The sequence below is a fragment of the Phaethon aethereus genome (assembly GCF_964289735.1).
Source record: "Phaethon aethereus genome assembly, chromosome: Z".
Lineage (NCBI taxonomy): Eukaryota > Metazoa > Chordata > Aves > Phaethontiformes > Phaethontidae > Phaethon > Phaethon aethereus.
The window spans coordinates 12,919,505-12,947,321 of record NC_138577.1 but is presented as its reverse complement, the minus strand read 5'-3'; the positions used below and the strand labels follow the sequence as shown (position 1 = coordinate 12,947,321).

General features: G+C 45.4%; 1 protein-coding gene across 1 annotated transcript in view; it reads left to right on the top strand.

Moving 5' to 3' along the window:
• The window catches only part of CCBE1 (collagen and calcium binding EGF domains 1), a gene marked incomplete at its 3' end in the record, with an annotated part of 102,573 nt that overhangs the window by 58,745 nt on the left and 16,011 nt on the right, over nt 1-27,817 (top strand). Inside the window, exons 3-5 of the mRNA XM_082013070.1 lie at nt 20,960-21,012; nt 26,604-26,738; nt 27,476-27,613. Coding sequence (XP_081869196.1) covers nt 20,960-21,012; nt 26,604-26,738; nt 27,476-27,613 — 326 coding nt within the window. The remainder of the gene's footprint in view (nt 1-20,959; nt 21,013-26,603; nt 26,739-27,475; nt 27,614-27,817) is intronic.

Genomic DNA, 27,817 nt, shown 5'->3' with positions numbered 1-27,817 from the left:
CCTGAGGAGGTCTTCTGCTGTGCCTACCTCCTGTCTCTACGCCTGCCTGTGCCGATGGGGACAGGCAGGCTGTTGCCTGTGGTGTCCACCCACAGCCAGTCCTCATGAGTTTGTCTGAGTCCTGTGTGAACATCCTTAGTCCTCTAACCTCCATTTCACCCCAAATATTGCAGTTTAGTGTTGCAAGAAAAAGTACTTGTTGCCTGGTTTGCTTAAGTCCACTGCCTCATCATTTCCTTGGGCCCTCCCTGGATTTGATGAAATGAGACATGGCACAGCACTGCTCCTTACCTGACTGCTCCCCACTGCTTGAGTTTCAGCCTCTGTTCCACCTCCCTTTTTTTCCCCTCCACTGTCCCTTTTTTCTTTTCACTTGCTTTATTTTACAAGTTTCCCTTCCAGTACTGTTCCATGATTTTGAACATCCCTGTCCCTTTTCTCTGGACCTCTTACATCTGAAGATCCCCTCGCCAGAGTGTGCCTGTACAGCTCCTTGGGAGCTTGGGGATGCAATTCGTTTTAGATCTAGAGTTGCCTCCAGGGATTTTGTCCCAGAGCTGTAGATCCTGGGAGCCCCTTTCACCTGCTCACAAGTTGGTGGATTACAGACCAGTCAACCCCATATAACACATTTGGGGGCCGCAGCGGAGGGAGGGCTGCTGGAGCCTGGGGTTCCCGGGCAATGCTGGGTGCTGGGCATGCAGCATTCAGCTGAGGAGTGAAGAAGGGGTACCCAGGCTCTGCCCAGCAATTTGGGCATCCCCATACAACAGCCCTCTGTGCTGGCTGGGAGCGGGACTGATGGCTCCAAACAGCCCAGGGGCAGGGCAAGTGGGTCACTGCAAGAAGGGAGCAGCTCCACGGTGTCTCCCCAGCCACAGGGCTGCCCCATTGTTGTCCCACTTTTGCAAGACAGTGCCATGCATTTCTAGGACCTTTGGGAACCCTGGAGCAAAGAAAGCAGGTTAGAGCCCTGTGGGACCTTTGTGCGGTCATGCAGCAGGGAGATGCTGAATTTCCATGCAGAGGAAGACCTGCCTTTTCAGCGCATCCTGCATGTGCTCCCTGCTTTCAATTCAACAGGAAACTTAAATGTTGCTTTTTTAATTATTATTGCCTCCCTTTTCCGGGATGCTATGTCAGACCTTATTTCTTTGCTTTCCTTTCCACCTGCTGGCCCGCAGGGACAGGTCCAGGCAGGCTGAGGTGGGGAAGGTGGACAGGACCATCCAGCACATATGCATCCTGGTGCAGTTACAAAGCTCTCTCTCCACATCCAACACACGTTGGCTAGCCCAGGCTCTGCAGACTCGGGGGAAATCTGGATGCGGTTGCTCGTCTATTTAAAAAGCCCAGTTATTTGGACACGCTGCTGAGTCCAGGAGAGGCGGGTCTCTAGGGCGCTGTGTATACAGTGCAGTCCAGCACCACACTGATGGTTTTGTTTTTAACCTCATTGATGATCCCATTGTGTTATATAAGAGTTTTGGCCACCTCTGTGTGTTTCATGTGAAATGGTGCCATTCTCTCGGCGTCCTTCTCTGAACTAGACATGCCTACATCAAAATCTGTTTGCTGAATGAGAAGCCATTAGTGTTTCCAGAGACGATCCTCAGTGTGTTGCTGGCTGATGCATTTGTTCTCTCCTGTGTTTCTAAGTAGCAAAGAATGTATAAGTAAATAATGATTTGGGGGGAGAAATTGGTAATGGAAAAAATAACTTGAACAAGATTTGATAAAAATGCACTGTTTTGATTCAAACTCATGGGTTACAAGCATTTCCTGCAGGCCAGCGGGAATTGGAAGACTGTCTTTGTGGGACTTTGAAATCTTAGACATTTCAAAAGTGAGACAATCTCTATGCCTGTTAAAAAACAACCAGCAGAACAAAATCCAACCTCTAGCTTACAGATAGGCCACAGCGTGAGTATCGTTCCTTTTAACCTGCCACTGCTTTGAGTACATTAGTACATTTTTAACTTGCAGATTTTGAAACCAGAGAGGGATTATTTTGATCTTTTAATAAGCCATGTTGACGAGAGAAGATTAACCCCTATTATTAGGAGCTCAGCTAAATCTATGGTGAAGGCGTTACCCTGAACCAAAAGTCTGTGCCACTGGCAAAGTCCGTGAGTAACTCCCTAACTGGCAAAATGCTTCGTCTTGCTTGGATTTAAAGCAGACCTGCTCTGAGGAGGGCTGCTTATCAGACCTGTTTTGAATGACGGACCGCAGCCGCCGGGTCCAGGACCCCCCGGTGTGCTGGGAGGAGAGAGACGAGCCAGGCGATGGTGGGCGCGAGTCCCCAGCCCTGGCGCTGAGCCTAAGCCAAGCCGCAGTCCTGCTCCGCGGCTCTGGGTCGGTGCAGCTGGGCAGGCTGTGAGCGTCGCTGGGCGCTGCTGGCCAAGCGGTGCCGATGACCGGCTCCGAGCTTGCTGAGCCCAGCTGGCCATGCCATCATCATAGGGGTGAGATCGAAGCGGGGACACACTGAGGTTCAAAGATTGAACTGGGAAAAAATCAAGGAATGCAAGGCCTCCCTCAAAACATCCATGTTTGGGGGTTTGGAATCTCTTTCTTGCATTCGAGAAGTGGTTGGTCACTCCTGATCTGCAAACACCACTTCTCAGTAAGGAACTGAAATACTTTGGTGGTCCCTTTGGGTTCTTCTCACTTTTTCCTTAAAAATAGACATATTCTGAAAAAAGCACTGTTGTTAGGTATTTCCCCTTCCCTTCAGTGAACTGTTTGTCACCCCAAAAAGAGAAGAAATTCCCCAGCTCAAACCCCGGTTGTCCTCAAGGACGGAGGAAGAGTCACAGGGTTTGCTGTGGCTCTTCAGCCTGGAAGATGCACTTGCAGATTGGCTGGGTCCTGCTCTTCCAGGCTGCCTGATCGGTCATGCTTAATTGCTAATTAGCTACCTCCAGCCCTTTCTCTGGGAGTTATGATAATGAACATAAAGAACTGTTTATTCTAAATGAGACTTCCTGACGGTAACAGCCTCCTCGGTGGCTGTAGAAATGGAAAGTAAGCCCGAGGAAACACCAGGGTGCTGTGGTTTTTGGCAGCAGATGACAAACATTTCTTTGTGGATGGAGCAGAGCATGTAATTTACTGCCTGGCTCTAACAAGAGCTGTCTTGACCATTTTGCTATTCTCTGTCAAAATGCAACAGCTAAATCCTGGTCAGAAACTGTGCAGCTGATGTTGTTGTAGGTAGCAGCATAAAACTTACTGGACTTTGAGGAAAATTAATTCATCATTTTTATAAGATCTCAAATGTTTTTCTAACTGTTTCATTGCTTGTGAAGGGGCAGATGAGTCTTGCACATCCTTCTGTAGAGGACAGTCGTGGTGGGATTAGGTAGCACCTAGACAGTTGTGCAGATGCATTCAAGGGCAGGAGGCTTCTGTTGGACTCCCTGCTGGGTTTGCACTGCACAGGTAAAAGATGATGATATAAAGCTGCTGAGCTTGCTCCCCAAACACAATCATCAGTCATTTTTATCAATCCCCAGCAGCATTTACTTCAAAGGTCTTCTTCTGGCAAGAACTGATCACAGTTGCTGCTTTACTGCAATTTTGGTGCCATCCCTGTGGGCAATAAAAGTCCCCTTGTCCCTGTTTTACCCTGCAGGCCATAGGACTGGAGAATCACAGAATCACGGTGTGACTGGATCAACACAAAGCAATGCCTGGGCAGAGTGATGGGTGCAGGCAGTTGTCCCACTGCCAGGCCCACGCTAGCACACTCAAAACTGGCTTGGGCATCTTTGAACACTACTGCATGGTACCATGCGTGAACAGTGAACAGAATTAATTAAAATTCAGAGATTCGAGTTGTGTGCCAGCGAGAACAGAACCTGTGCCGTCTGGTACTGAACATGAGCAGTGCCCACAGCTTCCTGGCACAAGTTGTTGGAGGACCATCGGGCAAGTCAGGATCTGTGCTCAGTGCTGGGGCAACCTCAGCTGGTTCCTCAAGGGGGTTAAGTCGGGGACCCTGCTACTGGTGTAGGAATGCTGGGCTAGAAAAGATCCAGACCTAGAGACTGGAGTGCCCATTCCCATGTTTTTTCACCCCAGCCTGTGTTTTACAGTTGTCCTCCCTTAGACATCCACCAGTGCTTCTGGGAGGTGCACAGTCCCTGGGCTGGCACTGAGCTGTGGCGGCTCACCCACAGGTGTCACGCTGTGATGCTCTGACCGCATCTTCTGCAGGACTGCATCCCTTCAGTCATTCTGGCAGATAAAGTAGAAGTTGGACATCAACTGGAAAAGTACAGGGGGACAAACATCATCTCTGATGGCTTCAAGGAGCACTGAAAGGGCATTTGGTGTGTTGGAAACAGAAATCAAATAAAGTCACTGTTGCACACAACAGTGACCTTATGAACATGCACAGCACTCACAAATTAAGAAAAGCCAGTGTTAACCACATGCCAGCATAATTTTCACTGGACTTCTGTGGTTCTCTCTTATGATTCAGCATTTAATTACATGACTGTAGCCTGTTTGGGTTTTTTTTTTTCCTAGTTCTGTTTCTGAAAGAGTTTCCCGAGAGGTCCAAACACAATGAAGTTTTAGTATTGCAACATCTCCCTAGTTTACAAAACAGCTTAATCTACAGGGAGCATCACTAGAGCTACGCAAGCTGAGGGGGTGGCTGCCCTTGTCCGCAGCTCGGCACACAGGATTCCCCGAAGAGCTCCCTCAAGGCTGACCCCGCTCTTTAGGAGCCCTCAGTTCACAACGCTTGGCTGTCAAACCACAGGCACACGCCCAACCTCCCCTGCGAGGTGATGGGTGGGAGTGCTTGGGTTGTCTCTTCAAGGAGGCACCTCCGCAGGGTCTCGCCACCCCATCGCAGGAGGAGGGCTGCAGGCTGTGGCTGGAGACCATCAGCAGAGTGAGCAAGGAGGCAACATCCTCCTGTTGGTTTTGGTGCACATCTCCCCTTTTACGACCTCATAGCAGTGAAGCTGTGATAGAGTTTTTTAAAAACTGGATGAATCTGCTGAAAATTGGGGCGTTAAAGCCCAGGTTTTCCCAAACAACCTTTATCGCTTAACCAAGGCACCAGGGTTCGGAGATTTGTCATGCTGTTGCCAGGCTGAGCTGCCCTCCAGAAGTGTCTGTGCTCAGTCAGGCCCTTTGCTGTGCACGCTGATGGGGTGAATCGGAGACGAAATTCAGCTACTTCACAGAAAATCATGTATCATGATGTAATCATCCTAACAAATGTGGTGACGTTTATTATGCTGCACTCACAATGCGCTAATGTGGGGAACTGTCCTGGTCCATAGGTATCTGCCTTCCATGCCCTGTCATAGCTGTGGCTTGAAAATATATTTGGTAGTAAACCTAAGGAATTATCTAAGTGAGAAGTCTAAGAAATCTAAGTAAGGAACTATAGGTTTTCTTAGAGATATCTTTATGTTGAACTTAGTTTTTATTTGTAGCACTCATACACCAGTGGTTAACATCATGGAAGTAAAAACATATTCTTGCTACTACCAGTACTAATTAGGAGTGTGGAAAGGCCCAGAAATCCGTGTCAGAGAAGAACACTTAATACTACACATTTCTAAATGAAGGTGTACTTTTTATTTCAAGGAAAAGAGGGGCAGGGGGATGTGCCAGCCAATACCACACGAGTTCTCATTAGAAGCCACAAGCTCTACGTGGTGATTTCAGGTTAGGGACCCTCCCGCACACGATGACATTTATTACTGCTGGGCACCAGTGCTGTGGATTTTGCTGGACCCTTCAAAGAATAAACAGAAATGTGGGCTTGGGGTGACGTACTGCCTGGGCGCTGGATTGTTTCTCAGTGTCACTATAATGTGGATTGCTTCAGCATCTCCATGTTACTGGAGGGCTGCACATTTTTCTTCTGCTCGTAATGCAATCTGCAAACTTTATCTACAATGAAGTACTCTGCTTAACATCCTGCCTTACCTTTCATTTGATTTTTATTATCGCACTTTAGGAGACTCATCCACAGAAGTGTCTGTGCGGGCAACAGTATAAAGCCCAAGATGAATTTATTCTGAGTTACTATCTGCAGTTGTGATAGATAATAGATACTGGATTTCTGTTAGTATTGTGAGTCATTTAAATAAAAACCATATGCCCAAAGTCAGTGCCTTGGAGTCAGACATCTGGCTGAGATTCCATGTTTGGGAATGTAAATGATGCAGATGGTGAGTTTATAATACACACTGTGCCCATCGGGTTGCAACAGTGATGAACAAGCATTTCATTAGGTAGAAAAGGCAGAAAATAAATCCAAACTAAGAGGTGAAATTTCTTGAGGAATGTGCATGATATTCATTTCACTTCAGAGTTTCCACGCATGTGTTTGGGGGAGTCAGCTCTACACCACATGCCAAACCTTTATTCCAAATATATTAAAGTGCACCAGATATAATATAGTGCTTTCTAACAACTTTGTAGAATCAGATTGATATCTCAGGCTGTAAAAATGTTGCGTTTTCTTCCTAGGAGTCTTTTGGGAATAAAAACCAACTTGTGAACAGAGTAGGAAAGAAAACAAATAGTTTCTCTCATTCTGCATAAAATATTACCTCCACAAAAGTGTAGTGGTGTGAACTGTGGAGTGGGCTCAAAAGCAACACACAGGTGTTGCATGTCAGTAACTTGGTGGGAATGTAGAAACGGTCCAAATTGACACAAAATGTATGTTCTGAGAGGAAAAGAAGTATGAAGCTTGCAATGCTAATCTTGTCTTTGCTGATACTGATTTAGCCTCAGATCTAAATTTAGCATTGTCTCTAAAGGCTAACACAGACCGATGCCTTGGGTGTACACTGTGTTTATCTGCAATATCGCTTTTTGGAGACAATATGCACTTTCCAGGGAGAGCTAAAATAAACTCAGGGAGCCCCAAAGTGACTGTCACCCATGGTCACACCAGTCATGACAAGCCAGTCGGAAAAAATACGTTACTCCCTTGTCTTCCAGACTTCCTTAGCAGTTAATAGGAAGTTAATAAGTTAATAGGAAGAAATCGCATAAACTTTCCGTAGTAGTTTGCTTTAGGTGAAGGTGGCAACTCTTGCCTATGACCAGGGTCGTGGTTTGTCCTGGGCAGTTGATCAGTGTGGCATCTGCTTGTCAAGGCTTCCCGCAGGTGATGGAGCCCTGTCCTGACATTTCTCTGCTACAAAAAGCTGTTAGTGCTGTCACTTATTCTTTAGAAAATAGAATTTAAGAGTCCAAGGTATATCACATTTAATGGACACTTCTCCCATAACTAATCTCAGAAAAACAAGGTTTTAAAACAGTACGTGACACTGGATATTGCCAATGCAGCTCCTGTAGCCAAGGCAGATGAGACCATCGGGCAGCGCCTTGCAGTGCACCTTTAATATTTATCTCCTGCATGCCCGCGTCAGCCTGTCTTCTCTTCACCTTGCGCTGAAGGCAAGAGGTCTTTCCCTCCCAAATGATCCAGCCTGCCCCTCCCCGGCACAAGAAGATGCTCCTTGTACCTGTAAGGATATCCTGGAGGAAAACAGTCTCCTGGGAGCTATGAGTGCTGTGACATGAAAATGCTATTTAAATACTTACAGAGAATAAGGCACTGGCAGAGATGAATGCGCATGTTGTAGCAGTTACTTAACCTTCGTGCTAACAACAGCAAGTTTGTCGGGTTTATGGTACAGTTCCAGTGAGGGTTGCATAGGCAGGTTCAGGTCCCTCCACGAGGACCCAGCCTCCCCCATATTCCTAGGTATCGGCAGGCATTATGGTAGTGAGACATTTATACTGTAATACCTTAAATGTGCTCGTGGTAACGGAAGAACAAGAAACGTGGCACTGAGCTTTGTCAAGAAACAGCAGCCTGAGGTGTTCAGAAGGGGATTTTGCCCAGGCACACCAAAATCAGCCTACAAAAAAGTGACATTGTGAGTGAAATGCCGAAAGCCCATGGCAGAGCGACGGGGTTCCCACGAGCGAACAAGCGCGTAGCCAGCAGTGAGCGCGTCTTAAGGCTCACAGCCAGCAGGACGCTTGCCCTCATCACGGCTGACGGAAGCAAGGCAGAGCGAGCAAAAAACAATGACCAGAAGAAAACAAACATTTGCAAATGAGTTGAAAAGACCCTGCAGTGGCAGACGAAACCACTGAACGCCACGACTAGGCTGGTGCACAGGACCATTGTCCAGGATGACCTGCAGGGAGGGAAAACCTGATGAAGTGAGGAAAACTGAGGTGTGTTCATAAGGGAAACCAGCATCCGATGCAAGAAAAAACTCTGACCCTGTACACATGAGCTCTTATAGGGCTCCAAAGGCAGACTGGGAAGGTCTGAAGCCAATAACCCTCTGCGCATGCCTTCGAGGAGTGCTGTTAACCCTAGACAGCAGCACTACCCATATATATCCTACCCCAACTTCTGGGTAAATTGGTCAGTAATCCTGATCGTGATCTCACTCTGGTCTCACTTTTTCTTTGCTTCTGAGCCCAAACTTTGAGCCCATTTGGATACTTTGAATGCCAGAGTCATCCCAGTGGTCTCAGCTCTGAATTGCTGCTTGTAACTAGAACTGCTCCACCAGCTCCACAGTTGTCCTCGGTTTGCACTGGTTTTAGGTGGGTGTATAGTAATAAAAATTGGATATGTGCCTGCAGGCAGTAAAACGTGACCCTGTTTCAGCTGTGATGTGCAATTAGTACAAGAGTAATTACACAATACTGCAAGCCAACAGGGAAAAAAAAGAAAAAAAAGAGATCTTTTGCAGCAATAATACCAAAATGGCAGCTGGAAGCATCACTTGCTATTTTGCAAAGGCCTCAACAGAACAGTAAAATTAGACAAATTGCAGGAGAAAAATGAGCACCAAGGTGGAATGGAACTTCTTGTTTTAGATGCAGTGAAATAGCCAAGAACAAAGCAATTACTCAACAAAGAACAATAATGCAGAAGGTTTAAATGTGCTGCTGTATGGGCCCCTCAACTGTCCATAAACCCGCCAGTTACATGTCAATAATAACTTCTAGATGCAAAACACCTTCATCCCAAAGTGCTTTACAAACGGACATGATGGGTACTTTCTCAGGTATTTAGTCTCTGAGGACATACACCCACTTCTGAAGGAGAACACGGCAGTGGGTTGGGACCCACCCCAGCACACCCCACAGTTCAAGTCGCAACCAGAATACTGGGTCCGTCTTGACCTTTGTGGATAATTTCTTTCCAACTATAAATACTTCCCTTCTATTAAAAAAAAAAAAAAGTAAAATAATTTTACACAGTGATCTAAAAGCCTAAAATCAGTATGTTCCAATTCTTTTCATGGAAATATTTATTTCTTAATAGGTAAATTGAGAATAAAGCTTACCAAGTGATAAAAAATATATTTTTCTGGGTGAAGCACGAACCTTCACTACCAGCTGTGCGCCGGGTCAAAGTCGTATGGCTTAGTTTCTCTGATTAAGGGGCTAAACCAGCTAAAGATGGTGTTTTCTTCCCAGGCAGCCAAGACCAAGCTTGGCAAGGTCACAGATCATGACCATGCAGTTTTCCTTTTTCAGGGAAGATCTGTTTTAGATGAGCAAATTTTTTAAAAGATGGGTGGGAGTGGAGGGTTGGTGGCTGTTTTCCAGCATCAAGCAGCAGCATGAGAAGTTATGCAAGTTTCCTCTCAGAAGTCAGCACGTTTGACACTCCCCAAGTGTTCGTCACAAGTAATGCCCACCGGCTCAGGACCACATCTTCACTGGCTGCCTCAGGGAGGGAGGGTCCAGGTTTGGGCTTGTGACCTTTCCACTTAGCTCATTTGCACATCCCAAAGGTTTCTGCCTTCAGGTCTCTGTCCCAGCAGCAAGGACTACCCCACTGCAGGTCCACTCTTCCTTTGGTTCATTTGACCCCTTTGCTCTCAGCGTTTCATAGCTGGCCAAAGCGAAGTGCCTCTTGGTCCCATCTCAGGCTGTCCAGGCATCACACCTGGCAGCAGAGACCATCCCTACTTTTGGGGCAGGGGGTTACGGGGGGACTGGGGGTGGAGGAGAGGCTTTCTTTCATCTGGAGCATGGTTGCAAATAGCAAGCATGCAGAGTGAAACAAGCGGTGAGCTGACTGATGGCATTTTAGCATCTCATGACAGTCTGGTGTTCAGACTCAGTAGGTTATTCAGGGCTAAAACCATCTTCCAGCAGCAGGGTGGGGAGAGAGGAGCAGCAGCCAGTGCCAGCTCGGTTAAATTGGGCAATAGGAAATGGGCTCTCCAAGGGGCTGGGGCTGTGGTTTGCTCCGTTAGGGCACGGCGCGGTCGCTCCTGCAATTAGTACTTGGCTAACGGGCAATTGACACCAAGTTCAGGCTCTGTCTGGCTTGAAAGCTGAGCCCTCTGTGGGACACAGCACGGTGGGGAAATGGAAGTTTCTGAAAACAGCTTTGCTTCTTATTTTTAAGACTGGCCTCACACCACCCATTTGTTCACAAATTGAAGAGCGGGATGCTCTGACTTTGAGAGGGCACCGCCGGTCTGGCACACTCCGTGCTACAATCACCGCGGCCCATTCGTTGGCCGGATGGCATTCCTCCTCCTGCCATTTTTAACAGAGGAGCTAATTGCCACATCAAAAAGCTGCTTCATGAACTTTCCATCATCTGCTGACTGCAGGGTAAGCGGAGCAGCAGCAGATACCCAGGCAGCGCAGATACCGCTGCTGGTCCCAGACACCAAGCCTTCTAGTGACACCATATAAATAACAGCTTGTTCCAGTAATGCTGGTCTGCTTAGCGAATTGTTTCAGGATTTACTCCATCCACCCTACCCTGCAACAAATAACCTGCAGATGTGTGGCTCTAAAAATAATCCTTGGCATTAGGGCCGTGGTACAGCATCACTACATAATTCAGCAAATTTTTGTTACTCTGTTGGTTTAAAAATGAATCTTTTCTGGAACCTGGAAGCAGTTCACAGAGACAGATTCTGTCCTAACAGAGTCTGCTCTGTATATAGAGAGTATTTTGCTATCATCTCTGTGGACAATAAACATGGATCTGGCTTGTGAACATGTTATGTTAAGTATTATTTCTTTCCTTGTCCAATTCATTAAGCCTGTATACTTAATAAGCAGTTTCAGCTTTTACAATGTCTTCTCTGGGAACAATAAAACAGAGGGACAAAGGAGAGAAACATCTGGATCAGTGCAACACTCTTGAAATAATATCTGTTTTAGTGTCTTTATAGTGATTTCCAAGGGCTTACATTAAGAAGTTAATTCCATTGCTGCTATTGATGCTTAAAATATATTAGAAGCACAATTTTAACTTGGTCTTGTTGCTTAGATAGCGATCAGAGCTGGCCAACTTTTTTGTTTGAAAATACTGTCATGACAAATAGCATTGTTTGTATTTCATTCAAGATTTACTACTTTTTTCAGTTTTTCTCCTTTTAAAATTCTATTGTGAAAATGGAGAGAAGAAGGGAGAGAAAACAGTGGGAGGGGATGAAAGCTGCAACTCCATTGCAGTTTAGCAAATCACTTCTTTTTCTTCCTTTTTTTTGTGTCTTTTTTGTTTGTTTCCCATTTCTTAAGTATTTTTATAAGAATATCTGCTAGTGATACTTTTTTATTTGCTTACCTACAGTTTTGTACATTTATCAATAAACTGGAACCAAGAGGCTCAGGGGCTGGAGCACATTATATTCAAGAAGAGCCTCAGGGAGCTGTGTTTCCTCGGTCTGGAGAAGAGGGAGCTAAGGGGCAAATTTAATTGGCGTCTCCAGCTACCTAATGAGGAGTTACAGAAAAGACAAATCCAAACCTTCATCAGAGGTACACAGAAAAAAGGACATGAGACAAGAGCCACGAGTTGCTGCAGGGACATTTTAAGTAGATATAAAGGGGGAAAATACACAGTGAAGCGGTTAAGCATTGGAAGAGGGTCCCAGATAAGTGGGGCAACCTCCATCCTTGAAGACATTCAGAACTCATCTGGGTGAGTCTCTGAGCAGTTGACCCTGCTGTCAGATGCGCTTGGACGAGATGATTGCCAAAGGTCCCTTGCAACAAAAATTATGCTGTGAAACTATTTTTCTAAGATTATGGGGGTTTTTTCCCTAGGATTTATTTCTGCTGCTTATAGGATGGCTAAAACCTTGACTTGAAAAATTCCTTTAGCTGCACACCCCGGTGACTCTAAGCCAGTACTGGAAGAATAAAAATCCTTAGGCATAAGTGGCTGTTAAGCACCCTTATGTATAAAATTAGATCGCTATGCTTTTTGCACTCTTATAAAGCATGTGCTCTGGGGATAGAAGCCATTTCAAACCCCTTGTCTGGAGATGGTATATAGAGAGTGCCCAGTTTCCCATTAATCTGGGACAATTCACATAAACCTCCATACCCTGCACAGTGAGTCTTGTCCTTTAAGTTTTCCACAGGTTTTCCACACTAGAGGCAGAGTATCCAACCGCAGCCTTCATCCTCATGCTGTCTATTCATTTTCAGCTCAGCAATGGAAACCAATGTGCCACCGGCCATTGTGGGTAGCCAGTGTGGAGAAGAAGGTGCTCAGATCTGCACCTTTCTTAAATTATTTCTCCATGCTATTTGACTTTCCTAAAAGCCGTTGGCTTTGTGTTTGTCTCTCCCCACTTTCAGACTATTTCGATCAGAAGTGTCAGCCCAGATGGAATTATTTCCTTGCTTTCTTCCGAGAGTTGAATTTCAAGAATCACAAATTATGCTTTTATAATTGAAAGCAAGTTGCTATTTCCGAAATGTGGCTTTTTAACGTTCCATGTGAGAAGCCTAGGTTAAATATCTGTGTCTGTGTCTAGTGTATAGATGGATGGCACGCCCTTGCAGGGGAGTAAAGGAGCAGGGGTACATGTCAAATCCTGAATCCATCAAAACCAGGAAGAGCTTTGCAACAATTTTCAATGACAAATGTCAGACAGAATTGGTTAAGTTTATGCCACGAGTGACTGTCCAAAACAGTTCTTCCAAGAAGTGGAATTGTAGCACATCCTTAGAGCTGAGCATGTGCTCACCCATCACCCTGAGCCTCAGTCCGAGGCTGTTCCCAACCTGACCCGTGTTCACGGCAAAGCTGCCAGGGATTTCTGCAGCATCAGGATCAGGCCCTTAGGCAGCAGCTCACCCCTAAGTGAACGGAGACGGAGTTACTAGCTTGTCTCTCAAGGTTAATTGGGATTTATGTCTTGTTTGGAGAAGTAGCTTTAGAAATCTGACTTCCTTGCATAGTTTCTGTGATGTGTTTTTCTGTGCATGCGTGTGTAAAAGGCACTTGCCTTTTATTGCTTATCGAAAGGACTTTATTAGACATTGCTTATGCAGCATTTTTTTTGTGATCTTGCTGATGAAAGATGCTATATAAACGGGGTTGGATTGGACTGGATTCAGTAAGTCTAAGAGCTTGCCAGGAATTTATTGCAGTTTGACTCCAGTGACCGAGCACCAGCACAGCAGCCAGCGAGTGAGCGCAGCTCCTTGCAGCACTGCTCTGGCTCGGCCTTCCCTACTGAAATGGAATTCATTACTCTCTCACATGGATATTTGGTAGGAAATTGGAGCTACAAAATGAAGAGTCATGGAAGTTTAAAAAAATCCAAGAGACAGGACAGATGTGCTGTGATTAGTCCTGTACTCTGGCTCACCTTGGGTTAGATAAATAACCGAATGTGTGCTGTCAGCAATACATACTATTTACAGACTTGGAAGGAAATTTGGCTTGCAGTCCTCTAATTGGAAGTCAGAGGTGGTGGAAAGAAAGACTTTTGCTCACTTTTCATACTTTAAATCTCAAAGCGGTGAGTTATTTTAAAACACAGGCTCAATCTTGGATCGTTCCAATTGAGATTTAGACGGCTACTTGTTCTTAGGAATGACAATATATTTATGAGGATGCATTACACTTTGACAGTTCATTAGCCTATGTAATAAATGCAAACAGTGCTAACTTTGTATAAAATTAATTTTTGTCTTCCCCTCAAATTTCACACCTGTCAAACATTAATTTGATTCTGCAAAATCCATACCAACTTCACCTGCGAAACTAAACAAAATCATTTTCTTGGTACAATGCCAGAAAATAAAAGAAATTTGTAAGAAAAGAGAGCAAGACAAAGCTGACAGTGTGTATATAGCTGAGTTTAAGCAGATGAGAACAGTCAAAGGTCTTTTATTTAATCATTCTGCTTTTTTTGACATGCTGTCTAGTGATAAACCACATAAGCATTCCCTCGCATTAAGGAAAAAAAAGAAAAAGGATGAGGATGATGTTCACATGCATGTAAATATCCAACAAATGGCTTTTCCAGTGGCAGCAGGGGTAATCACCTTTTCGATGTTGTGTAATATTTTCCTTCTGAGAGTTTCCTTCTTTGCTTAGAGAACATTCGCAGGCAGACTTTTACTCCGTCGTTTTGGCGCATCGGTATGCTAAGCGAGATACAAGCAGTGAAGGTTACCCTTTTTTTTTCTTGTGGGGCTGCCTGCAGGGTTTTCATACCAACTGCTTTCTCTGTACCCCAGAAGTCCTAAAAGAGTCCGCAAGTGACCATCTCCTGGGACTGCTGACCTGCTGACGCAGGGGAGGTGTTGGGGAAGTGGTCTGCCTGCCCGGATTTTGACTGAACACCTCTGCTGAACACCTCATTGCATCTCGTTTACCTAAATGAAACCACAAACCCCATCGTGGCAAGATGTCCTGCGCTGTGTCCATGGAGAACAGAGGCCCAGGGGCTGCTACAAAAAGGACACAGGACAGATGTTTTCAGGGGGTTAAATTCCCCAGACCTGTCAGTTTTGCTTTTTGCGTGTTCTCCAGTTTTGCGCAGGTCAGCGCCTGTCGTAACTCCAAGCCCCACCGATACCCACGCAGGGTGGAGGGTTTCTTGCACCCCTTGAGGTCTTTTTTCGCTCCTTTGTAGAGGAATGAGCTTCACGCATTCACAAATACTGTGCCCCACAGGGACTTCAAGTCATTGCACCAGTTTGGAAGGTGCCTTCTGAGAATAAGGAACCAGAGTTTATACTCCAGCTCCACAAAACTCCCTTTGACCATAAAAAGATTACATGAAACAGCACTTTGAGGAGAGGAGGAGTCAGTTAACAATACATTACTATAAGGAGTAGCCAAGGAGCATGCCTGAGAGCTTTCAAGAGCATCGGCCAGAGCCTCCCTGGGTAAGCGCTGGCACGGTTCCCCCGAGTCAACAGAGGTATGTGGCTTTTGCCAGGGGAGGATCTGGTCCCTGGCTTGTGTTCATGGAAAAGGAGCCCAGGAACTGTGAATCTTATCAAAACCTTCCCATTAGCAATAACTGGAATGGGATTTAATTTCTGGTATCTGTCTTAATAACCAGAGCTGAGCAAAAGAGCAGATAGCAGGGCTTTTTTTTTCCTAAGAAAAAGAAAGCCATTATATGTGGGTAAATTTATTTGACTTAAGCAGCTGACAAGAAACATGGCTTAGACTCAGGCAATGCATTAATCACTAAAAATCTGACTTCCAGAAAAGTCAAGTAGTAAGTTGCAGTGATTTGCTGTCAGAGGTCTGAGTTCCAGCTTTGCTGGTGAAGGACGGCTCTCTGTGGCTGTTCAGGCAAATCCTGCTTTATTCAGTCGGTTAAGAGAAATAAAGAAGCGCACATATACGTACTGCCGTCACAGGGACTGCAGCATTTCCTAGGCAGGGGAAGACGTGCACCGTACCCTGTGTTATTCACTCACAGCCGGGACTGGGACTGGAAGGGCTCAGGCTGGCCTTGGACGTTGCATGACACCCAAAGCAAACATAAATTGTCTCTTTACAAAACTGTGAAAAAGGACTAAGTGTAGAAATCATGGCAAAGTGTGTGCTGAGCAAGTGTCTGCAGGGAGGCCACCCTCTCTTACTCAAGATTTCGGTATGTATCCCACAGAAAGGCAAACAAAAATAAAGCGCATTCAGTTTTACACCATGTTGCCATAAATCTTCTCTCCCTGTGAATTACAGCGAAACTGTGCACAGCTACCGAGCTGCTTCCTTAATACACTTGCGCTGCAGATGGGCTTTGTCTGTGCATGCTTTGGCAGACAGACCTGGCCCTCATTTGAATTTTATAGAGAATATGAGAAAAGCAAGGGTTTGAGGTTTTTTTAAGGTACCCTGTTGGCTTGCTTTTATAGCTGTCTAATTATCTGCTGTAAGTTAATTGCTGTATTTTATATTTGCATTTTGGCTGCACTGTGTATTTCTCAAGGTCAGGGTGATCAAAAAGGATCTCTGGGCAGGCACAATAAGGAGCCATTTTAACAAAGACCCCTTTGTGCAATTAAACACAGCCATGCCATGGCCTTTGCTGACTCAACTCTTCGAGATAATGGCACAAGTTCTTCTGAGTTCATATTATGACATTGTCTGAAGAAATCTGGTTAAAAAATTTTTCTCTATCTTTTCCTAACAGGAAATCGGCTTTTTGATGACATACATTTGCTTGACTGTATTATAATTTTTTTTCTACCAGCACCAACCTGGGAGAACCGTGTCAATGTATTTAAACACACATAAAATGTTAATCAGTTCCTATGCCACCTAAACTGCGACTCTTCTGACATTCATGGGTCAGAAACAGCATGTCAGAGAGGAGGGATTTATCCTGCCTGACCACCTATGGAGCTGCTACATCTTCCCATGAAGCGACCTCAGGCATCAGCTGAGCTTTAGAAACTGTCCATGCGTGTGCTCCTACCCCTGATGAATGGGAGTTCAAGAGCCTCTGCTTGAATTACCTCTGTCTGGGTGGAGCCATCCTGGAGGTTGACTGTCTGCCTGAACCCCAGCATTGTAGGGATAAAATAAGGGTAATATTTTATCCTAAGAACTCACTTTCTGACTCAGCGTAGGGATTTCTGTGTCTGCTTTGCTTCTAGGGGTCAAATACTTCCTAGAGTGGACTCTCCCGTTTCTACTTTTGACATCTTTAGCAAGAGTTTCCTTGACATACTATGTTCATTTGAAACCAGTATAAAAATCGTCTTTTTTGCTCTCCTTCACATTTCTCCCTTGCCTTCCCTGGTTTTGATCATTAAATGGCCATCATGTATCTTTTTCAAAATAATTGTCATGACAGAGTTCCAGAGTTACCTCTTTGCTGAAGTTAACCAAAACCTCAGCAATGCATCAAGCAGCTCCGATCCCGCTGTCGTCGCATCCCAAGTGCTGCCGCGTTTCTTCAGACAGAGACAGGTTAATTCTCACTTTATCCTGTTATTATTTGCATTTCCAAAGCATTTCAGCTGCTGTTAGGACCCTGACGTATTTTCTCGGTTCAGCATACCCCGCTCTCCCCGGCACCGCCGCCGGCTGCGGTGTCCCAGCGCAGACCGGGAGGTGGGCTGGGGGCAACCCCGGCCCTGTCCCAGGTGGAAACAATTATCGGAAAAAAACATGGTCTGCACTGTATGAGTTACTGCTGATAGCTGCCAGATAAGCTAACCTAATAAAGTGGTGGCTTAATTAAGCCACATTCCTTGCATCTTGCCTTTCGTCCTGCCTGTCCGGGGTGATGCTATCAGGCAGCTACGGCTTTGCGAGATGGGGCGGGGGGTGCTGACCTCTGGGCGATGGGACTCGGGGATGCTCCTGGAAAGCCCAGCTCCCCTCTCAGTCTGCGAGGAGATGGGCCACAAGAACCCGCAACGAAGGCAGATCCGCTGCTTGTCTAGTCACGGATGTGCTTATTGGTATCAAATGTTTGACCCTAAACCCCATCCTCAGTCACTCAGTGACCCAGGAACACCTCAGGCGCCAGGGCAGAGGGGAGTAGCTCAACACCTCCCTGCTTCTCCTGCAGCTACCCGTCGGAGAAAAACGGTGGCTTTGCTTTGGGAGAGTCCCTGTCGCTACGGATTTTCTTACAGGTAACACAAAAGCTAGGCATTGCAGTGATCAAAATCATGGTGCCTAAAATCCTCCACATGTTTGGGCTTGTGCATGAGTGAAGATTGCATGAGAATCAGAAGTTGCTGTATTTTTAATAGCTGAAGCACCCCTTTAAAAGCTCTAACAGATAAGTCTGCCAGAAGTTTCTCCTTTTGGAAACCAGATTTAAAGTTAATGAATCAACTTAATTTCCCCGTAGATACAGATTTTAGTGGCTGAGCTTCTGACACATCTGTGTATTAGTTTGTGTTTGATGCATGCTCACATGCACAGCTGCGTAGCAACCGCCTCGCTGAAAGTTATTCAGTAGCTAAAATTATCAGTGGGGACCCCCTCTTACCTCTCATTATGTATAACGAGATCGCTGCTGTGCAGTGTTGATTAGACATGTCAACCTGGAGCTGGGTGTCTGAAAATGAGTATTGCTATTAAAATGCCTTTGCTAATGATCAACTCATGTGTCCATCATTTTGACAGATTTCTCTTTAAGAATGTAAAAAGCTAAAGCATGCAGGAATCCCAACGTTGCAATGTAATATTCAGAGAAACAGGTATTGTCGTATTGTATTTCCTGTGCATTAACCCTAAAGTAGCAGTTTCCCTGGCAAAATCATGCTGATGGCTGAAGCTTGCTATTGAGTAAGGGCTACGCTGTTACAGAGACCCGTAATCTTGAATTGGGAACCGATTATCATGGGGAATAGGTTTCTGGAGTGTGATCCTGAAAGCAGGGCATCCCTCCTCTAAACCACTTCTTCAGCTGGGATTTAAAGCTTTCATGATGTAGAAAAATACTCAAGTATCTAGAGAAAATATTTCCAAATAATTAAACCCTGGGAAAATTCAACAAATATTGAAAGGGAGATTGAAAACAAGCAACTGATATCTCAAAAACCTCTCATCCCTCTGTGGAACTCACTGCTGCAAGAAGCCGTTGAGGAGAGAGTTTTCAGCAGAGGCTTGGATACCTGCCAGGGCAGCACGATTTTCCAGTTGTTTTAACTGGAGCAACCCTCATCAAGGCTACACAAGGCTGTGCTTGATTCAGGGTGCCAGAGCACTACTTAATGGCTGTACCTCACTGTGTGGTGGGTTCTCAAGTGTGTGGCTGTGGGAGAGGGGTTTGATCAGGGCAAGTGGCTTGGCTACCAGGAGAATCCAAGAAGGCAGATAAAATCACAATTTAGCCACAAGAAAGCCAACAACTCCTGCCAAAAAGCCATCGCTGGCCAAGTTGAGAGGGGAGAGGCAGCTCCTGCAAGGTTCCCGGCAGGTGAGCCCTCACCCAGGAGCAGGCTGTGCCTACTGAGGTTTGCATCGGCTGCCACAAGCCACTTCAAGGGTGGGAGTCCTAAGGGTCCTAAGCCTGAAAATCACGTGGGAATTCCCAAGGAGAAGGGTAGAAATTATGAAAGCTGCTGCTCCCTCTTTCTGGTTAGCTCTGACTGGCACAACCCCAGAGGTCAGCAGGGATGCCCTCCTCTCCTTTCGTCTCTCCGAGCTCTCTCTCAAGCTGGGCTGTACCTTCCTCTGAAGAGCAGCTACAAGCAAGCCTTTATCAGCCTCCCTTCTTCTGCAGACAGGAGGAGATGAATGTGCTCTTGGAAAGCCATCGGCATGGCTTGCAGCACATGAACAGCCTCGCCGGTGCACCTTTGAACTCATTCCTCCCGCATTTGTTTGTCTTGCAGATAAAACTTCATAGCAGTGTTTGGAGAAAAGTCTAATGAGGGACCACTGTTTGCATAACAAAGCAAGGCTTCCTCTTCAGATGTTCAACCTTCATTAAGCATAATTTATATTCCAGCTAATCTTTGGAAGAGGGTAAAATATGGAGCCAAAGTTTGTTTTTACATAGTTTGGAGTAATGCATTGTTTGTTTTAAATGGTCAGTTGCAACTGATAGTTGATTTAAATTCAACATAATGATGATTTGTGATGGCTGTGTGTTGTTTAGGGGAGTGTTGTGTCATTGACTGCCATGGCTTTAGCACTTTTCTGTGTCAGTTATCAAATTAAAGAATAGGACCAAACGGATAGTTTCCCAGTGCTGCAGATATTTCAGCATGTCCACAAGGCATGAAAAACTGTGAATTTGTAAAATACAGGGTCTTTTTCTCCTCAGACTCATGTAGACTTGATAAAACAGTGCACTGAACAGCAGTTTGCTTCTCATGCAAGTCCTGGTAACCACCACCCTGGAACCCTTTGAAAGGTCACCAGATCCCTGCACTGAGAAGCTGTGAGAGTGATAAGGGACGCAGCCATTTGTAAAGGCTCCTCAGCACTGTTGGAAGTCCTGGTGACTTGATGTGGTTTGCTGCCTAGGAAGAAAAACAAGCAGATATATCTGAACGCCTAAGTGTCATTACAAGCCAGTGTGGAAGAAATGTTAATTTCTCATCCCTAAGGCTTTGTTTATACCATAGGCACATAAAAAATATCTCATGCTATTGACTCTTCACTGCAGTTTTGTCCCCCTGCCTGTTTAAGATACTCTCCCTTGCTCCAGTTGAAATATTCAACGTATTTCACTTATCACCTTCCAGGTTTATTAAAAGATGAGAAATGACTGATAACATTTATCTTGTGTGTACTCCTCGCTGAGACTTACCCCTTTCTGCAAGTTTACATTGTAATGACGGATGTTTGAAAACACCCTTCACCATATCATGAAAATTATGACCCGAGTTGTGTGTAAGGAGAGCACCAAGGCATGCTGCACCCTTTCAACACATGGGAGCAGGGTTTTCAGAAACTACTTGGGATGTTGAGTGGGTCAGTGTTGGGGTGCCGGGTGCCAGGCTCCTGAGGTGGCTGGTCATGCTGTCATTTAAAATGCCTGTTTCCATGTTTCATTCTTTAATGCCAAGATACCTCCAACTGCAAAGCTCAGGATCCTCATCTTGTTTGGTTCATCACATACATGATCTACTCATGACTGTTTTTAAAGGCAGCACCAACATTTAGAGAATATATTTATTCATTTATTCATTTATTTATTTTATTGTTTTTCAGGAAAAAATGCTGTAAGGGTTATAAGTTTGTTCTTGGACAGTGCATCCCTGAAGGTATGTGATTTCACTGTTGTTACCCCTCATGTCCCCGTGCATTTGTCTTTCCCCGTTTGCCCTGTTCTCTGCACGGCCGGTTTGGAAGAGCATCCTGATATAACCACAGGCTTGGCCATATCTCATGTGTCAGTGGGAGAACTGTTTCCAAGAAATTGTTGGGAAAATAAAAAGATCAGCGCCTTCCAAAAGTTTCGCTTAGCATTCCAAGATCCTCCCCTAAGTATACGCGGCTGCACAGATCTTGTACCATGACCTGCTGCAAACACAAGGACGCATTCTGCTCTTGGCTAGGTACACAGGAGCCCTCTGTGTACCCAAGAGCACACCCTTCCTGGCTGATGGCTTCCGCCATGTACCCCTTGGATCCGGCACAGCCAATTTGGCTTGTAAGTGCACAGGGAGTGGGTGACTCAGTGAGTTAGTCCTGCCGTTAGTTACCTGTTTCCCAAAGACATTGGCGAGGTGAGAGCACCATCAAATGGTGTCTTTCTTCCACCGCTTCTCCTGGTCGTGGGCACAGCTTCCTTGACACCAGGGATAGAGGGAAACAGGAATTACTCGGGGTAGTTCATGCAGTAATGGAAAGGGAATGATTGCCTCCTGGCAGCGGGGAGCTGCCCGTACGCTTTGCAAAGGCAGCACCGGGGACACGATGCTCAGAGGTTGCTGCAAAGAGATCTCATTTAGGAAAAGGCTGAGCTCTGCCTGCCTTAACTTTGGGGAAGGCCTCTGTTGGGTCTACCCAGACGATGGCTTCACTGAGTGGTAGCAATGTAACTTCTTCCGTTGCTCCCATCGCTTTGCCCAATTTGGATGAAACTGTCTCTGACCTTACAGGAGGAGAGGAACTGTCGGGCAGAAGCAAATGGCAAGAGACGACAAGTCAATAAATCTTGTTCACTCCAAAAAACAGGTTAAGAAGTTGGTTTATGATAATACATCCTTCTATTTGATGACATATGGAAAGCCTCGAGTTGACCTGAGAGTTTTCCCAGGTCGGGACGGTGATGTTTTGAACAGAAAAGTAACAAATTAACAGAACGGAGAGAGAGAGGCAGCTGGTTTTTTAGTTATACTCTCCAGCCAACAGGGATTATTACCCAAACTCTGATCCTGCTGCTTTTTTTTTTTTTTTTTAATTTGTATCTTCTTTGCTGCTGTCTAGAAACACTAGAACACTGGTTGCAAAAAAAGAGGCGGAAAAAAACCCCACATCTTCTCAAAACAGGAATTGTGCATTTGCTGCTTCCTTGCAAAGCAATGGCTCACGATGCCAGCCTGAGCCCCAGGGAACTGGGTGAGGTTTGGGTGAAACCAATGCTCACAAGGAGTTCCTTGTCCCGTGTTTTTGCAGTGAGTTTTGTCTCGGTGAGTGTGGCGTGAGATGACAACTCCAGCGTGAGATGGACACTTGGAGAAGACGGTTGTGCTGTGTTGTACAAGGCTGTTGTATGCGTAGGAGGCAGAAGTCCTGAATCCTTTCAGGGTGGAGAGAAGCCAGGACTCTACATTCTGTCCTCTACACACTGGTTATTCACTAAATATAATGGATACAGCAGGAGAAGTAATAGGAGAAAAATAAAATGAGAACCACGGCAATAAATTATTTTAGGCTTCTAATTTTCATCTCTTGAGTTTTTGAGGTGATTATGAAAGCAGATTTTATTATGTACCCACTGACCTAATGTTGTCTATTAACTGCATCTCAGTAACATGAGAGTTTCTACCACTAATTGAATTTCACTGCTAGCTGTGGCTTCTCTCCCTTTTTATCTCCATTACCCCTTTTTCAGCTCAATCTATATTTTGCCTTGAACTTCAGACTCCACAGCAATTGCTACAACATCTGAGACGATCTTGGGCCATTGGCATAGGATCGAAAAACATGATTCAGTGAAGCACTCGTTTCACTTTGTTGCAAGACATCACTTGGCTCTTCACACATTGTTTTGGCATAATCTTGACAGAGTAGCTGTATGAAATGCCTATCTCAACACAGGCACATAAATACATTACAGATGTGAGTTTATTAGAGCACATCTGCGCCTTTTAATCCAGTACTGGCAAATCAAAACCGTGAGAAGTACTTCCAGCCCTATCTTCTCCATGATTTAGCAGTGGCTGCAGGGAGGAGGGTTGGGATAGACCCTCCCTTTGTCCACTCTCCTACAGCTGCCTCGGGAAGACAGCAATCTCCTTCTTGGACAGCTGTTATTTAAACAGAATCTATCCCAGAGGGTTGTCTTTGTCTATGTCCATCTTTGGTTTCTGTCCTCTTATTTCTCATCTGCCCTTGAAAAGCAACAGAAATCAGTGCAGTCCAGTATGAGTCCATGCCCGCAGGTTCTGCATTTCATTTGCTTTGGACTCACTTTCTCGCTCTGGGTTTCAGCTGCAGGAGCAGGGAGCAATGATCCTCAGGAAACATTGAGAGGAATTTGCTTTGTGTATCCAACTGCATCTCTTCCTGCTCCACTTGACCAGCAAAGCAGGTCAAAAAAGAGCTCCTCGCCCTTTTCTCCTGAATGATCTCCTTCTTCTGTGCTTTGGAGACTCACAGCTCCAACCAGGTCCTGTCTCATGGGATCACCAAGACTAAAGCAGGGACAGATGTAGTTTGAAACAGCTTCTTTTGGAGAGCACCCTCCCTACCACTGGTTTGAGTGAAACTTGAGTTTCTTGGCTGTGGATTAATTCAGAGCAAAATACTCTATGACAGGCAAATGCTAATCAGATCTGCTCTTTTCTTATTAACACTATTTCAGAAATTTCCTTGGTACAACTTTCCATGCTGCGTTGTCATTCCTGATTTCATTGAAATATATGTAGAGACATTTGTTATTCTGCTTCAGTTTTTTGTATTTTCATAAAGTCTGGAACAGTCTGATCCTCATCGTGTGGCTTTGATTCATCCTCAAAACACATTTCTTAGGCTGGGCTGGCAGACAGGGGGCTTGAACGTGGGAGGGTGCGTGCATCCTTGGTTCTGCAGAGTGCACGGAGGTACAGTAAGCAGCTTTCGCCCAATTTCATCTCAGTTGTGAGGATTGTTCCTGAGGGAGTGGTGCTACGTGGCACCAAAGCCCTGGGGATGCACAGCTCCATGATGTGGGACCTGCCCACAGCCATTCTGTGATTCGGGTTGACTGTATGGGAACCACCAGCAGGGAAATTTCTACCTCCTAGACCCTTCCCTAGCTTTGTATGAAAGTAAATGAAGAAATGGTCTTGATGAAGCTCTGCTAAGGTGGATGCTAAAAAGAAATTTAAAGAGTAGCTACATGAAATATGACAAAAGAGAGAAGATTAAAAACAACTAGGGTTGTTTAGTCTAGAGAAAAGGAGGCTAAGGGGAGACATGATAACAGTTTTTAGGTATGTGAAATCCTGCTGCAAGGGGGAAAGTAAACTGTTCTTCATGGCCAAGGAGAAGAGGACAAAAACAATGGTCTTAAATGACTGTAAGGGGATTTTGGATTAGGTATGAGTAAAAAGCTTTATCTGCAAGGTTATTTAATCTTGGGAATAGACTGTGTGGTGGTGGGGTATCTCCATCCCTCAGGGATTTCTAAGTGCAGGTTAGATTAACATCTGTTAAGGAAAGGTTTACACATAGCTAATTCTGCTTGTGATGGAAGATGGTCCCTTCCAGCACTGGTTTTTATTATTTATTAGGGCACATCTATTCATGGAGGCACAGGGAGGACAGAGCTCATCTTACCTCTACTCTAAATAAGCTAACCATGGCTGAGGCCAAATCCAGCATCTGGATTTGGGCACGCTGGCTAAGAAGCAGGCAGGTTCATCTCAGTGCTGGGCATACTAGCCTGTTCTCCATCTGATTTTATTTCAGTGGAGAATGAAAATTGGAACTGTGCCCAGGAAAGACACCATTAATGCTTTACATTTGGGACTATTTAGTAGCACCAAATGTCACGGGAGTTTACAGACCCAGCATCACCTAAAATGTCCAAACTAGCCCTGAGGCTGACCATGTTTGAAAGCAAGGGCCATGCTTTTCTTCCATGCTTGTGCGAGGCTCTGCACTACCCAACCCTGGTTCCTTCTGGGGGTCCTGGCACTGCCATTCTCTGCCACAGCACTGCAGGCAGACTTAAAGAGTTAAAATCAACACAGCTGTGAATTAAAAAGGAAAGAAAGGATGCCTATTATTCAAAAGGTGGCAAGCACAAGGAAGAAAATGCTTGGCACCATTACGATAGTATTTTTTTGGTCTAAGGGGCCCTGGTATGACTTACAGCAGCTTGTTAAGTCTCATTTGGCACCCTTCTGTACCCTGGCACACCGGCACTTTTACCCCCAGTGCTACGCATGGCTCTATATACTCCATACAGCAAATGCGGTTTCACTTGCTTTACCACCTATTAGCTCATTTTAACTCTTTGGAAAAATCATCATACCCCAAAATGTCTGCTAGTCATTAGTGTCAGTCAATAATGAGTTTAGGTTTTAATTATACTGTATGTATGGAAACACAACGCATTTCTGGGAACTTGGCTGAAACACTTAGGTTTGGTTTAGATGTATTTGGTCTGGACCAGAGACAGGATATTTCTGCTGTGGCCCCCAGTACCCAGTCACTCGAGGGCCACAGGGACAACCACACAGATGCTGTGTGAAGGATGATGTTCCTCTGAAATGACCACAGAAACTGCCACTCTCTTGGGCATATAACCCAACCTTGAGCAGGGTTTGCCTGAACTGGTTTTGGGATTAGGTGCCGCTTCAGCTCCTGTCTTCTCGTGGCAAATGTTCCTCATGGCGCTGCAAAGCCCTTGCACCCACGGCCAGGGGCTGCCCATTTCTCCCCAGCCCTGCCACCAGCCTGACACCGGGGGCCAAATCCAGACCTTGGTAGGCCGGGGCTGTGGGTCAGACCCTGTTTTGATCTGGAGTCCATTCCATTGACTTCAGCTCTGCTACTACATAGCAGTGAAATGAGAGAGATTCACCCCCCTTCAGGCTTCAAACGTGGACTTCAGTCTTTTGGGATTGCACTGACAAGCCCAGCCAGCCACTTACCATACCCTAACCTGCACATTGCTATTATTAAGAGTTATGCTGTTTTTTTAACAATGTGTTCTTTGCTAGAAGGGTTCTATCTGGCTTTGAGCTATTACTGTGCAATTTTAATTAACTTTTCCGTATGATATATTTTCTGCCCAGATTTGGCAGTTAGCCTCACAGTGTTTCACAGTATTCTGCATAGGAAATGTTGCTATCAGCACTTAAAAATTTGTGAAGAGGAAAAAAAAACCCCAAAAATCTTTCAGGTAATTTAATATTTCTGTGAGAAGAATTCTTAAATTCTGCAAACTGGGAAAGTGCCCCTTGGTTAAAATCCAGCTTTAAGAAATAGTCTAGCTACTGTAAAACTGTGACTAGCAATTACAATTTTACTTTAATTCTTTGCTTATGTCTCATGAATGTTTTATTTCTAGATTTCTTCAATACCCAAATACAATGTAATGACTTTATTACTTAGTGGAGACGTGAAGTATCTGCTGTCATAATATCATCCAGCTACTGCCACTGGTATTTTCCTAACCACATTTTTCTCTCTCTAGACTATGATGTCTGTGCCGAAGCTCCCTGCGAACAGCAGTGCACAGATAACTTTGGGCGAGTCTTATGCACGTGCTACCCTGGGTACCGCTATGATCGGGAGAGGCACAGGAACAGAGAGAAGCCTTACTGCCTGGGTGGGTAGGAGTGCGTGTTGAGCTCCTTTCTGGTTAATGATGTATCCTGCTCCCTCAGGTCTTTTAGGAGTCAGTTTAGATCTGAAACCTTTCTTATTCTCATTACTATTACAGAAGAAATGTGGTTTTTAACTATGTTAAGGATTGGTTCCCAGAACTAAGAGATCTAAAACCCCCTGAAATTATTAGAAGGTAGTACCTAAGACAAGAAGACACTTCGAAGTGTTGAGCTGATGTAATTTTCCCTTTATTAATTCCTCCTGCAAGTTTTGAGCCATATTTGGGGTTTTGGCCTGAGACAAGGGACATGATTCTAACAGTAACCCTCAAAGCACTGTAACCAGGCCCAATTATGAAAATAAATCCTTGCAGTTTGATTCAGATGGCCAGTATCTAATTCAGGACTGACCATTTACATGTGGTCCTTGTGCGGCTAGTCCTGCCCTGCCCTGCCCTGCATGATTTGCTGTGCCAGGCAGCCAAGGTTTGCGGGATCAAGCTTTGCTTGTGAGCTTTTCAATGCAAAGAAACAGTCAAGCGTTGTTCACCAACATCATTCCAGGTGTGTTAACAACAATAGTGCAGTTTGCACTGAGCTCCGGCCCAAAGCACCAGAGGTGCTGCAATTACTCATTTATTTAACCACAGAATCTCCTGATCCTTTAAAGGAAGTCTCTTACTGTATTTGAGGTCTGAAACCTCCAGCTTTAGGACATTTTGAACTCTTGCTCCTCCAGATATTGACGAGTGTGCCATGAGCAACGGGACGCTGTGCCCTCAGATCTGTGTCAACACCATCGGCAGCTACAGGTGCGAGTGTCACGAAGGTTACACCCGGGAGGAGGACGGCAAGACGTGCACCAAAGGAGATAAAGGTACATGCTGGTGGGTGTTAAAGGGACTGAAGGGACAGCTGAAAGGCTGATCTGTCATAAAGAGGAGCTGCTCCTTACACTACACCCGGAGCCAGGGGTCCGAAGGTGGGATGTAGCCAGTGCCCCTGGAGAGCCCAGGTTGTTCCCTGGGCACCCGAACGCCTGTGGAGCAGTCCTGCCACATGCTCTCCTCCTCCCTGGTTT